General features: G+C 48.9%; 1 protein-coding gene across 5 annotated transcripts in view; it reads left to right on the top strand.

Moving 5' to 3' along the window:
- The window catches only part of ABLIM3 (actin binding LIM protein family member 3), a 131,270-nt gene that overhangs the window by 101,151 nt on the left and 15,779 nt on the right, over positions 1-14,340 (top strand). For 2 of the 5 annotated variants that reach the window (XM_043465022.1, XM_043465021.1), the window contains exons 11-15: positions 7,038-7,167; positions 7,829-7,927; positions 9,266-9,313; positions 10,344-10,478; positions 11,924-11,988. In XM_043465022.1, the coding sequence (XP_043320957.1) occupies positions 7,038-7,167; positions 7,829-7,927; positions 9,266-9,313; positions 10,344-10,478; positions 11,924-11,988 (477 nt within the window). Of the gene's footprint in view, positions 1-4,882; positions 5,039-6,545; positions 6,576-7,037; positions 7,168-7,828; positions 7,928-9,265; positions 9,314-10,343; positions 10,479-11,923; positions 11,989-14,340 lie in introns of all 5 variants that reach the window. The other 3 variants (XM_043465025.1, XM_043465023.1, XM_043465024.1) reach the window with 3 other exon arrangements.

Genomic DNA, 14,340 nt, shown 5'->3' with positions numbered 1-14,340 from the left:
TGCTCATAAGAAAATGTGCAGGGTGCTCTGCTGATGCTGCAGATGAACAGAGGGACCTGACAGCCTAGGATCATTTGGGAGAAGACTCCTGAGGAAGAAACAGTTAGCTCAGGCCTGAGAGGTAAATGGAAGTGAGATTGCAGAGGTGGGGGTGGGCCAAGCCAGAGCGGACTGCAGTCAGTAGCCATGGGGCCCGACAATCAGCAGACCCGATTCCAGAGCCCTGCAGCCTTCCTCAAGTCAAAGGGCCACAAAGACCAGAGGGAAGTGGGAAATGGTCTAGAGCAGGAAAGCAGGAAAGCCCTCCTCATAAGAAGTTATAGAGACAGCCAGCAGCCCTGAGTAGGCCCTGCCCACCATTGCTTCATCATCATTTCACTCCAGACCCACATTCAGTTTCCTCCTTGATCCCTGGATAATGTCCATTGACGAGACTATTTCCTCTCCTTTAAGAGACGTGAGTTACCACTGACTGCAACTTCCATTTGGGTCAATACAGCCATATGGCTCCCACAAAAAACAAGTGACTTTGATCACAGGCTGTCCTCATTGGAGATTCCGGTCCAGAGCAAGAGAGATAATAGTCCCCCTGGTGCTGTGAATGGGGTCGGACTAAAGTAGGATTAATGAGCTTAGTTTCAGGGCTCATGGGGTGAGGAGGTCACAGGCAAAAATGAGCATGTCTCTAGAAGAGCGTTACCAGGATATGGGAGCTCAGACACATGGGGAAACAGAATGCCACTGGCCCCTGGCCGTCCCCCCACCGGGGAGCCCCTGAACTTTTGTGATGTAAGTTAGGCCCTGATGACATTCACCCTGGAGTTCTGGAGTTCATAGAGTTGCCCCTGGGAGAAGCAGCCCCACTCCAGATGAACAGCAGGAGCTGGGGGCACCTGCCACGGTGTCCTCCAAATGGGGGCTTATCCATGGAGACCAGTCACCCCTGGCAGCCCAGCACGGGCCTGTGTGTCTCCCCTCCCGTATTCCCCTGCTCTCACCTCCAGCTGCTCTCGGAAGTGACTGCCCTTGTCATGTGAGCCTTGTTTTAAGTCAGACCATTGCAAGCATGGTTTCCAAATTCAAGGAAGAGTCCATCCAGCCACTTCTGGGGCATTCCATAACAGGCAGAAAGATCAAGTATTGGCTTCATGTTCATAAATATGGAGGTTTGGTATTAGGATGATCGGTGAACCTGGAGGGGCAGGTTCTTTCAGACTTTGCTCCACTCCCCACTGACTGCTGGAATCACCTCCAGCCCAGTGTGTTCCCTTCCTTCCTTCCTGCTCATTATGTTAGGATGCGTCTGATATTGACAAGTCTGTAAGATGCCAAGAGCTCTCAAGGTCAAGATCTAACATCGCAGGACAAAAGGCAGCAGTTAATTCAGCGAGTGGAGTCTCCTGATAAGATTCTCTTACACACACACCCCCAGACTGGTCCAGACATGGGCATCTGACCTGGGCAGGGTCTAGCAGGAATGAGATGGCATGGTTCAAGGGGTGTCAGTGTGAAGGGAGCATGTACAGGAGCATTGGTAGGGCCAGGGCACCCACGAGACCTACTGTGGCAGAAGGGAAGGACTGGCCATGCTGGAGCTGTGGCAGAGCAGCCAGGACAGGAGCCGGGTCCACTAAGGGCGGGCAGGGCCATGCAAGGGAGACACACACACAGAAAGCCCCTCTCTCCACTCAGTCTCGACCTGCGGGCGCCCCCTGTTGACCAAACCCAGCTGACAACCAGAGCGCCTGTAACACAGTCCATGGGACCTCAGAGCGGGGCCAGCAGGAGTGGGCTGTGGGTCTCAGTTGAGCAGACAATGAACAGCACAGTGCCCAGACAGCAGTGGGATGGGATGGGGTTGGAGGAGTGGAAGGGCCTTGGGACGTGTTTAAAATATCAACAGTCCTAAGGTCTTTATGAAAGTTGCTGTGTCTATGGCAGTCTTGACTCTTGAGACTTGCCTGGCCCCCCAGGTACTGGGAGACTATTATAGAATAATACAGTCTCCCTGGATTCTCTCTTAATCTACCTCACCTCAGGACCTTGTAGGCCCCAGCGGTTTCGGGAGACAGATTCTGATTGACCACAGTAAAACCGGGTGACCAGAAACAGGGAATGGCTGGAGGACACAGAAGGAGCTGGCTTCAGGCGCCATGAGACGGGCGCTGTCCCCAGCAGGGGGCGCTATCTCTCAACCCTTGTGCTTCCAGAGGGCTGAACTCGGGCCAAGTCAGGTGGTCCATAGAGGCTCCCTTCAGTTCAGTGGGAGGAGCAGCTCTCTGAGGGCAGCGACCTCACCATCCCGGGAAGACAGGAGAGGCCAATGGAGAGGGCAGGCTCCCAGGCTAGAGTGCCTGGGCTTGAATTCTAGTACTGCTACTTATTAGCTATGTGACCTTGGGCAAGATCATTGATTTCTCTGTGCCTGTTTCCTTATGCAAAAATGAGGATAATATTAGTATATATGATTAGAGCTGGGAGTTCTATTAACTCAGTTAATCCACAGAAGGGGGATGCAGTCTGGCTTAATATAAATGGTCATCACATGTTCGCTGGTGTTTTACTGTCATGATGAATTATGTCTTTACATCTTCAGCATCTTCTTCAAGGATGCCCTCACTGTGTGGGTCTGGAAGGCTGGATTCAGCCCTACTGGTTAAGTGGTACAAGTTAGAGGATCTTTTGGGCTATAATTTCCTCATCTGGAAAACAGGAATAATATTTTATTTAATTTTTATGTTATATTGGAGAATAGTTGATTTACAATATTGTGTGAGTTTCAGGTATATAACAAAGTTACTCAGCTATACATGTATACATATCCATTCTTTTTCAGATTCTTTTCCCATTATAGAATATTGAGTAGAGTTCCCTGTGCTATATAGTAGGTCCCTGTGGACTATCCATTCCATATATACTAGTGAGTATTTGTCAGTCCCAAACTTGCAGTCTAACCCTCCCCTCTACCTTGGAAACCACAAGTCTTGCTTTTGAAGTCTGTGAGTCTGTTATGTTCATTTGTATCATTTTTTTGATACCAAAAAAAATGTATCAACCATACATTTGGCAACCATAAGTCTGCTTTTGAAGTCTGTGAGTCTGCTATGTTCATTTGTATCATTGTTTTAGATTCCACATATACCTGATATCATAGGGTCTTTCTCTGTCTGACTTACTTCACTTGATATGACAATCTCCAGGTTCATTCATGTTGCTGTAAATGGTGTTATTTCATTCTCCCTTATGGCTGAGTGAGATTCCATTGCGTGTGTGTCCATGCCTCTGTTGATAGACACTTAGGTTGTTTCCATGTCTTAACTACTGTAAATAGTGCTGCAGTGAACACTGGGCTGCATGCATCTTTTTGAAGTACAGTTTTCTGTGGATATATGCTCAGGGATGAGATTGCTGGATCATATGGTAACCCTATTTCTAGTTTTCTAAGGAACCTCCATACTATTCTCTGCAGTGGTTATACCAATTTATATTCCCACCAACAATGTAAGAGGGTTCCCTTTTCTCCACATTCTCTCCAGCAATTACTGTCTTTAAACTTTTTGATGATGGCTACTCGACTGGTATGCGGTGATATCTCATTGTAGTTTTGATTTGTGTTTTTCATAATTAGCGATGTTGAGCACATTCTTTTGTGCCTCTTGGCCATCTGTATGTCTTCTTTGGAGAAATGTCTGTTTAGATTTTCTGCCGATTTTTTGATTGAATTGTTTGTTTTGTCTTCTTTGATATTCAGCTACATGAGCTGTTTGTGTATTTTGGAGATCAATCCCTTATTGGTCACTTCATTTGAAAATATTTTCTCCCATTCTGTGGGTTATCTTTTTGTTCTGTTTGATTTCCCTTTGCTAAGCAAAAAAATTTAAGTTTAATTAGATTCCATTTGTTTATTTTTGTTCTTATTTTCATTACTCTATGAGGTGGATCCAAAAAGGTACTGCAATGATTTATGTCAAAGAATATTTTGCCTGTTTTCCTCTAAGAGTTTTATATTATTTGGTCTCAAATTTAGATTTTTAGTCCATTTTAAGTTTATGTATGATGTTGGGCTTCCCTGGTGCTCAGTGATAAAGAATCCACCTGCCAATACAGGAAGCACAGTTTTGATCCCTCGATCAGAAAGACCCCCTCGAGAAGGAAATGGCAACTCCTGGAATTTCCTTGCCTAGGAAATCCCATGGATAAAGGAGCCTGGCGGGCTACACTCCTTGGGGTCACAAAGAGTTGGATTTAGTGACTAAACAGCAACAACAATATATGATGTTAGAGAATGTTCTAATTTCATTCTTTTACATGTAGATGTCCAGTTTTCCCAACACCACTCATTGAAAATACTTTTTCTCCATGGTATATTCTTGCCTCCTTTGTGGCAGATTAATTGACCATTGGTACATGGGTTTATTTCTGGCATTTCTGTCCTATTCCATTGATACATTTCTGTTTTTGTGCCTGTGCCAAGCCATTTTGATTGCTGTAGCTTTGTAGTATAGTCTGAAGTTAGACAGCCTGATTCCTCCAGCTTTGTTTTTCTTTCTCAGGATTGTTTTGGTTATTCAAGGTCTTTTGTGTTTCCATACAAGTTTAAAAATTTTTTGTTCTAAAATATAGGAACAATGTTGACCCTTCCTTCTTTCACAGAAGTGACCTAACACTTAGAGAAGGTCATTCCTATATAGCACAGGACAGCACACACATGTGCTCAATCACTGTCAGCCCAGGTGGAATGAATGACCTGTCTTATTTTCACATTTTCTGAGTCTTTCATCCTAACTGAAGAGGCTCATTCCCTCTGTGCCTGGCTTTTATTTCCACTCTCCTTTCCCGCTTATCTTTCTGCTTCTTTCCTGTCCATTTCCCTCTTCCTCAGGCTAAAGTGGATAATGAGATCCTTAATTACAAAGACCTGGCAGCTCTCCCCAAGGTTAAGTCAATCTACGAGGTACAACGCCCTGACCTCATTTCCTACGAGCCTCATTCCCGATACACGTCCGACGAGATGCTGGAGAGGTGTGGCTATGGAGAGGTACGGGGTCTCACCCTCTCTCTGGGGCTGTTGGAGGAGAGGAGGGCCCGTGGGGTCCCCAGGCCCCTCAATCACCGAGACTGAGGCCTCCACAGTGGTGACCCCCAGACTCTTTTAAACTGGTTTTTTTAGTCAACACTTAAAAATCAAGCCATTTCATCCAAAATCTGGCTTTTTTTGAAAAATCAGAACTGGCAACACTACCCCGGTATTTCCACCACCTGGAGACAGGGAGTAGCACCCTCTGTCGGCAGGACACGGGCTCCCCAACTCTCTCCGATCCCCACTACACCCTAAGAACCCCAACATTAAAGCCGAGAACCTGAGACCACTTATTGCTTGAGCCGTTTTTCCTCTTACAGTGGAGAGGTTTTATATACAGCCTCCAGCTCTCATCACCAGCCAGGCTCAGAGGCCAGTTAAGTTTATAAACCCTGGTTAGGTAGTTTCTCTGGGTGTTGCCCCTGGCCTGTGCTTAGGGCAAGAGACACTTTTATAAAAAGGCAGCATCAGAAGGGTTTTGAAATAACTAAATGGCTGCTGGACAAGAGAAAGCATTCTCTGGGACAGGCAGTGGTGCTACTACCAGAGGTCCTGGCAGCAGACATCCCGGGAGGTGCCTAAACCCATCCCAGGCCCCTGTGCTAAGATTATCTGGCACTTTAGAAGGGGCCCTGGCCTTGTCCCCACTTTGCTGCTGACCCCTTCCTCTCTTAAGGAGGATGAGGTTTCATTTGGTTTAAGAGCCCAGTGCTGAGATTCTCTGAGTTCTGGCCTCTGAAATGGACCAGTAAAAGGAAACCAAGCATTTGGCAGAGGCTGAGTCTCCTGAAGCCAGAGATGTCAAAGAGGGGGCCACAGGCCAGCACCAGATTTGTTTTGTTTCACTCACAGAGTGTCTTTTAAAAATGTAAATTAGTTATCAACACTTAGACATTAGGAGATTTCACATAGGTGTCTGCTCTTCTGTCTTGTCTTGGAAAATAAGCTGTGTTACCATGGGGCTGGCCTGGGTGCCCTGGAGCTGAGCGCCATCCCCTCTGCGGGCGATGCCTTCCATCCTCAGCTTCCTGCTCCCCTGCCCACCAGCCCAACTCCTGCCTTGATGGCACCAGCCTGGCTCTTGCTTGGCCCTGCATTTGGGACCCCTGCCCTGTGCCCTGTACTCTGAACCACAGAGGGGGCGTGAACTGGTAGAGGGTCAGGGAAGGGCCATGGACTGGCTCTGAGCTTGCAGTGGGGAGGCTGGGGTCCCAATGAAGACCCTACCAATCCTTTCCTGAGGCGCCTCGAGCCCCCTTGTCCCCTCTCGGAGACATGATCTCAAGGTTCCCTCCCACCCATGAGCACTGCTGACATCCTGGGAGGTGAAGTGTTAGCCGGGGTGGGGGGCTTCGGGGCAGCTGCAGGCCTCTCTCTGCTCCATGTAACTACTCTCTGTCCCTCCCTCTCACCCTCCTCTCTCCTTTCGCTCCTTCCACGGCTGCCTTCAAACTTCACCTCCAAGTCGTTGGGAACCTTATCTCCCTACTCCCAGGTAATTAAGCTGGTTCCGGGAGACCTTTTCTAGAATCGTGTCCTTTTATGCTGACCAAGCAGACTCCTGATTTAGCTCTTGCACAGCCTCCAAAGGTGTTCCCACAACCTGAGCAGAGATGGGGAGTGTTAAGAGCGTGATCCGGAGGACGTGGCAGTGACTTAAAGGGCAGAGATGGTGGGGAGAACCTTCCTTCCAGGGATGGCCTCACTGATGCTTCTGTGATCCTCAGTTAGGATCCCTGGGACTTGACATATGGGTTCCATTCAAGGGTGTCTGGGAGCAGGCAAAGGCCCTGAGAAGTGTCACCCAGGGAGGCGGTGTCTGTATTCGGGAGGGCAGCACTGTGCTTCAGCCCCCGGGATCCCAGAGTCACGTCACTCCCCCTGCTGCCTGCTGGACCCTTGGCTCCAGGCCCCCCTAATGCAGGTCTTGCTCATGACCCTGCTTCCTCCCCTTCAGGACATCTATGAGAACCTGGACCTCCGGCAGAGACGGGCCTCCAGCCCAGGATACATCGACTCCCCCACCTACAGCCGACAGGGCATGTCCCCCACCTTCTCCCGCTCACCTCATCACTACTACCGCTCCGGTAAGGAAGGGGGACGCCCCCAAAGGGACAGGAAAAGCCAAGGGACGGCACTGTGGTTTTTGTCCCCAGCTGTGGAGACAGCATGGGGCTCCCTGCGACATCTCCATCATAGCATGGTTCCCGGGAGGCCTGTGGCACCCAGGCCTCACCAAGTCCCCGCCGATGCCCCTGGCAGGGGAAGAGGAGGGGTACATGGTACTGAGATGCCGCCGGAGGTGGGTGGTGTGCTGCTGGGGTTGGGGATGGGGGAAGTGGCAGACCGCCCAGCCGCCCTGGCTGAGAGAAGACGCCTGCATCTCCATCGTTTGTCCTGTCCCATCCAGAGGGGAGGACCAGGGGACCAGAGCGGCCTGGCTCAACCAAGGGCCACTCAGTGGTTAGGGATGAAGCGGGCAGAGCGATTGAGGGAGCGGCCCAGGTGGGGCGCTAAGAAGGGCACAGACGCTCAGTGCTGTTGGTTCTTACAACCCGCAAAACCTGACTTGGGGGTGAAGCAGGAGAACGGGGCCAAGCCTGTCTCTGCAGACGCGTGCATGAGGGCACACCACCCGCGCCATCCTGCCGTCACCACCCCACTGCTGCCGTCACTGCTGCCGCTGCATTAATGCCTGTTTTCTCTGTGCCTCTGTTCTCTCTGGGGACCACTGCCTGCGTGCTCCAGGGCCCGAGAGTGGCCGGAGCTCTCCATACCATAGCCAGTTAGATGTGAGGTCCTCCACTCCGACCTCTTACCAGGCTCCCAAGCACTTTCACATCCCAGGTAGGCTGCCAGCCTGGAATTCCCGGCATGGGTGCATGCTCCGTGGGGTCACCGGCACCGAGGAGAAATGGGTGCTGGGGACTCTCCCTAACCAGTCACCTGCACTAGCCCACCTCCAACACGTCCACTAACCTTAGCCCATCCACAAGACAGAACCAACCTTGATCAGGACCACCAGGAAGCAGTCCAGCGAAGTGCCGAAGGTCTGAGGGCTGTGATGGGATGTGGCAGTAACCGTGCTAAAGGTCACGGGCTTTTGCATCAAAACTCTTGAGACTGAATCCTTGATTCTGCTGCTTATAAGCTCATGACCTCAGGACCGGGACTTAGCTTCCTGGAGCCTGAGTTGTTCCTTCCGGACAGCCAGCCCTGTTCTGGATCCTGAAGGTGCAGCTGTGCTGCAACCAGCCCACTCCCTGCCTTCAGGGTGTTTTAAGTTCTAATGTGGGAAGAGAGCTAATAAATAAGTAAACAAATAAGTAAAAGTATAATTTCAGGAGATGGGTGCTAAATGTAATAAAAACAGGGCACTGTGGTAAAGTGACAGGGTGAAGGAGGCTGGGTTAGGTGAGGTAGTCAGGAAGGGCTTCTTGGAGGAGGTGACATGGAAGCCAAAAGATATCCCAGGGTTAAACATCCTGGGTGGAGGAAACAGCCAGCCAAAGGCCCTAAAACACTGCCTGCAGCAGGCCAGAGCAGCTGAAGGTGGTGAGCATGAGGGAAAGTGATGGAAAGGTAGAGGAAGGCAGAGGATGGGGGTCCTTGGAAAAGGTCTTACCCTAAGTTCAGCAGAGCCAGACCTAGGCCCCGGTCTCCCAACTCTGAGCCCAGGTTTTCACTGCCCACTCACTTTTTTCCCGCAAGTTGGTCCTGCCGCTTCTTCTCCACCATTCTCAGTTGCCCCAGAAAGTTCTCATCTGGTCTATTTGGGTGGGGGGTGGGGGTGGTGAGAGTGCGGAACTGTGGCTGAAAGGTTCTGGGGACGTCCATGTGGAATGAGGCATGGCCGCCGGGTGGAGGCGGGGGCACCTTCCCGCATGGAGTCTTGCTGAGCACAAGCCTGCCTTTACCTGCATGCATGCCCACCATTCCAGTCCAAGCCCCTGCCTCAGCCCCGTTTGAATCCATCCACCCTGTTTCCCCTCACCTTTCCGGGAACCGGATGGGATGAGGTTGGAGGCTCACCTTTAGAAGAGGAAGTCCACGGGGAGAGGCTGAGGGAAGCCTCGGGAGAAGCTGCTAAGCACTTCTCTTCTGGGACCAACTGACCAACTGCTGTCTCCTGTTCTCCTGTCTTTCTCTCTCCTTTTCACTGCCCCTCCCTGATCTGTCTGGCAGCTGGAGAAAGTAACATCTACCGGAAACCCCCGATCTACAAGCGGCATGGTATGGTCAGGGGCGGAACGGGCTCGGCCAGGCGAGGGGAGGGGCAGTTAATAACCGGTACAGATGGCCCTGCAGGGCCACCAGGAGGGACGCCGACAAGGATGCAGCTCGGTCCTCGTCGGCTGCTCACTCGTGGTGGCCGTGGGTGGGGTTTGGTGTCATTTCAAAAGGGCCAGGAAGGCCTTGTATCCCCTAGGTCCTTTCCCACCATCTCACCGCCCCCCAGCCCCACCTTCCCCTGCTGGCTGGTGTCCTCAGGCCCATAGTCAGAGTAATGCTTGTCAAATGCAGTGGCCCTGGGAGAGTGATGCTCCCAGGCATTTGTCCCCAAACGTGGAGGTCCGTTAGAATCCCGTGGGATGCATAGAGGTTCCTGGGCCTCACCCTGGACGTAACCCAAGCTGTGTATTTGTAACAGTTTCTCCAGGTGATTCTAATGTCCAGCCCAGCTTGGGAACCACTGCTCTAAGCTGTTCTCTGTCAGCATGTCCTGGAAGTACATACCTGGAGGCCTGGAGATGGGGTGTGGATGAGAAAGGGGCTGAGGGTGCCTTCATTCATTTGTTCATCCACTTAGTGTTTCTTACAGAATGGCCTGTGGACCACCTGCACCCGAAATTTATTTACAAATCAGATACCCTGGCCTCTCCCCTGCCCTAGACTTCCTTAATTAGAAATACTAAGCATGTAGCCTACACGACTCTGCACTGTAACCTGCTTCATTCATGACTCCTAGCTGCGCTCAGAGGGGGAACCACTGCTGAGACACGTTCGTTCTGATCCAGTTCTGGTCTCACTCGCTGTGTGGTCCGAGCAAGGCCCTCCCCCTCAGATGTTCAGATTCCCAACTGTGAAATGAGAGGCTTGACACCTCAGTGCTTTTCCAGCTCTAACGCCCATGTCTCAGACCCTGGCCTGGATGTGGCTTCCCTCCCCTGGGCTGGAGCCCGGTGAAACAGGGACAGTGTGTCCAGGACACTCTTCTAGAACGTCTGGCCTCCCTGAAGCTCTTTCTCTGGGTCCTTTGCAGGTGATTTGTCGACAACAACCAAGAGCAAAACAAGTGAAGACATCAGCCAGGCCTCTAAGTACAGTCCAGCCTACTCACCAGACCCCTACTATGCGACGGAGTCTGAGTACTGGACCTACCACGGGTCCCCCAAAGGTACCACCCCCCTCCACAAGGGAGACAGGACCAGAGCCCTGTTACCTACACCAGGGACACAGAGGGCTAGGACAGACGGTCGCCACTCCTTCACACAATAATGCATTTACTCAGCAAACATGTACTGAGGGCAGTCATGGGCCTTCAGGAGAGACTGGAAAGCAAACTAGAGCAGGTCCTTGCCCTTGTAGACAAGACACAGGTCCCAACTGGAGAGGGAGGTGAGGTACAGAAGGTAGAGAGCTGATGGCAGGGGCATGCCATGCAGCCTGGAAGATGACAGAAGCTTCTCACATATAGAGCCTTGGCTGCCACAGGGTGAGCAGCAGGTAAGCCTACAGGGTGTAGAAACACATCCGCAAAGACCCAAGATCAGAGGATGGGCTCTATTGGAGCAAAGGAAAGGCTGTCAGCTTAATCCTGAGCTCAGAGAAGGAAGGGCAGGGCTGGGGGTGAGAGGCCAGATACCACAGGGCCTTGAGGATTTTGATCTTTATCCAAAATAGTAGGAAGTTGTTAAAAGTGGTGGCATGATCAGATTTATGTTTCTAAGAGACCACTTTGGCTATAGGTGGGAAATGGTTTAGAGAATGGAGAAGAGAGGATTGTGGGCAATGGAAGGCTCTCGGAGACACCTGGCGGGGGTCTTAATGGTCCTCAAGGTGCCAGCCCACCAGATGGTGTTTCTTTCAACTATGGGAAGGAGCTGTCATTAAGGGCCACTTTGCTTCAGCATGTACCTTTAGTAATGAATGTCCATTTTGAGCAAAGTTTCATGGGAGCTCAGAGGTGACCCTGCCCCATCCTCAAAGAATTCTCCATTTGGAAAAGGGTTACACAAGCACAGATGTAACCCAGAGTGGGGGAGTGGGCAGTGTCCACGGGAGATAGTGTTCAGAGGGGAATCTTGGATGAGACTATTTCAATCACAAAAAAAGGAGAAACAAAATTTTTAAAAATCTCCAAATGGCTTGAGGCAAAACAAGGATTTCCTGGGTCAGGTGACTGCAAGTTTCTGGGGTACAGCTGGGTCTAGAGGTGGGTAGGAACCACCAGGACCTGACCTCTCCTCGGGGCTGAGTGGCTCCAGCCTCAGGCTAACTGTCCTCGTCACGGCAGGATGAGCTCTGGCGGGTCCAGGCTGACCCCCCGCCGTTGGCAGAGAGAGCACCCTTCCTGCCAGTGTCAGCAAGAGTCCTAACATCGTGGTTTCTTACCTCTGTCTGGGCAGTTAGCTTTGCCGGCGCTTTTCAGCCCAAGAATGGGAAGGGACACTGGGCGTCTCAGTACAGGGAGGCCCGTGGTGAAGACAGCTCACCATGCACTTATGAGGGGTCACCCATCTAGAAAGTGGTAAAGCCAAGCAGAAACCCTCTGTGCAGGCTGTACTGCCCCCACGCCCTCTCCCCAGGGCAGGAGCTGATCCTAGCTGTCTTTTCCGGCAGTGCCCCGAGCCAGAAGATTCTCATCTGGAGGAGAGGAGGACGACTTTGACCGCAGTATGCACAAGGTAAGCAGGCCACACCACTGAATGAGATGCTGCCATGGTATGTTACTGAGGGTTTTTTCATTTGTGAGGGACAGAAACCAAACTCAAACTACGAGAGAAAAAAAGAAATGCAAAACTTGGCATAACAGAAAAGTCAGCTGGTAGGATTAGCTGTAGGTTATTCCTGCCATCAGGTGGTCAGTGGGTACCAGTGACTTGTATATCGCTGGTGGGAAGGGAAGGTGGTGCAGCTGCTGAGGGAGTCTGTGGCCCTCACAAAGTTACCAGGTAGAATTACAACAGGAACTGTCGACGGAAAACACACACACACCACCTAAAAGGTGAGAATTATGTTTTATTCAGCAGATATACTCAGGACCTAAGCCCAGGGTTCAGCCTCTCAGATAGCTCTGAGAAAGTGTTCCAAAAAGGTAAGGGAGGAGCCAGGATATATAGTTTTTGCAAAAAAAAAAAAAAATCAGGAAGTTGAACATCAAAAGATTGCTGCTGACTAAAGAAAAGATAGACATCTCCAGGTAATAAATTTAAGCCCTTTTCTATGTATGGGAAGATGCAAGGGACTGGGCTCACTGAAATCACTCCTTAATTTGCACCTTAACTATCTAAGGTCAGTATCCTGTTTTTCTCCATCCTGAATCCCCTCAGGGTATACCACTAAGAGTAGCCACAGAGGTTGGTGGCAGCAACATCCTTTGTTTATTGATATGGCAGGTGACATTCTTTGCTCACGGTGCTTCCTCCTGGTAATAAATTCGACCAATTTTGGAGGCAGTGCATGACCGATTTTGTCCCTTGGTGCCAGGAAGGTGCATTCCTAGATCAGGTAAAGATTCTGTTGACAGGCCACTGAATGTGCTGATTTTTCTTGGATTAGGCCCTGTTGATAATCTAAAAGTCTCTGGGTCATGTGTCTTACTAGTCTGTTATGATCCAGGAAATGTTTTCCTTTGTTCCTTCTTCCCATATCTAGAGTTGCTCTATTACAATTATTCTATGTAGAGTTATGTATATGATCAAATGCCTTGAGATAATATTAAATTTGTTGGAGGCTTGATTGGTAATGTAAGAGACAACAATCTTATAAAACAGACAGAATATAAGCAATACAGCTGGTAACATTAATAAACTGATAGTGCAGCAGAGAGAGGCACAAAGTATAAATAATTTGAAAACAAGAGAGAACACACTAAAAGAGTAATTAGTATAACTAGTTGTAATCTGGTCAAAATAAGTCATCAGAGTCCACAGGGAATCCAGCTGGAAAAGCCAAATTCTGGAAGGATCAGGTAGAGAAACAAAGGTAAATGTTTCATCTCTGTTTACAAAGGTATACTTAACTTTATCAACTTGCTATAGGTGATAGTGTAAGAGGAAAGTTTTTCTGTAAAACAGAAATTAAAAATCAGTATATATCAGAAAAAGTCATAAAGTTATAAATCATATTTATCAATTCATTCAGTCCCATGTAATTAATTCCTGTTGATCTAGATGAAGTTGTCAGGTTTTCCATTCATTTTTAAATTTCTTACCCAGTTCAGGAGTATGAGCTAAAAGGTATCAGAAACTTATGCTTATCAAAAGTCATTTTTAATGAATCTTTTTTAAGATTTTCATTTTATAGAAGTGTCAGAGTAAAACAGTGATTGTCTATAAACAACAAGACTTAAAATGGCAAGGTTAAAGATCTGACTTATTATAACTGACAAGAATCTTGGATATTTCTGTGATATAGAACATTTTAAGATAACTAGAATTATGACTTATAACTTTACAGTAGGACATATCAGATTTTCAGTAATTCCATGTAAATCTTGGAATATCTATATTAATGATGTTTACCCATACAATATAAACTTGACAGTGCTTCTCAAGTAATTTAACACAGCCGTCCCCAACTTTTTGGCACCAGGGACTGGTTCTTTGGAAGATAATTTTTCCATGGACAGGGGGATGGTTTCAGGATGACTCAAGCACATTACATTTATTATGCACTTTATTTCTAATATGGTCACCACTGATCTGACAGAAGGTACCAGTCCATGGCCCAGAGGCTGGGGACCCCTGATTTATTAATAACATACCAAATAACATTTCTGAGATGCCTCAGAATTTCTTTGAAGCATCCCAGAGTTAGCTAGGGATCAAATAACTTCAGTTAGAATTTGTTCTTTGGGAAATTTGTCAAAAATATCACAAAGGTTTCAAAACACTTGACCAAAGAGGATCATAGATCACTGTGAAACAATACTTACTCACTTAACCAAAGTGACAATTTCAAAAACAAATACAGGTAACTGGATATTACTATTAGAAGTGGGCTGGTACAAGACTGGATTTGGTTCCACTCTGTTA

The sequence above is a fragment of the Cervus canadensis genome, chromosome 4 (genome assembly GCF_019320065.1).
Source record: "Cervus canadensis isolate Bull #8, Minnesota chromosome 4, ASM1932006v1, whole genome shotgun sequence".
Taxonomy (NCBI): Eukaryota; Metazoa; Chordata; class Mammalia; order Artiodactyla; family Cervidae; genus Cervus; species Cervus canadensis.
The sequence above is the reverse complement of the archived record's forward strand: the minus strand, read 5'-3'. Positions and strand labels throughout refer to the sequence as shown.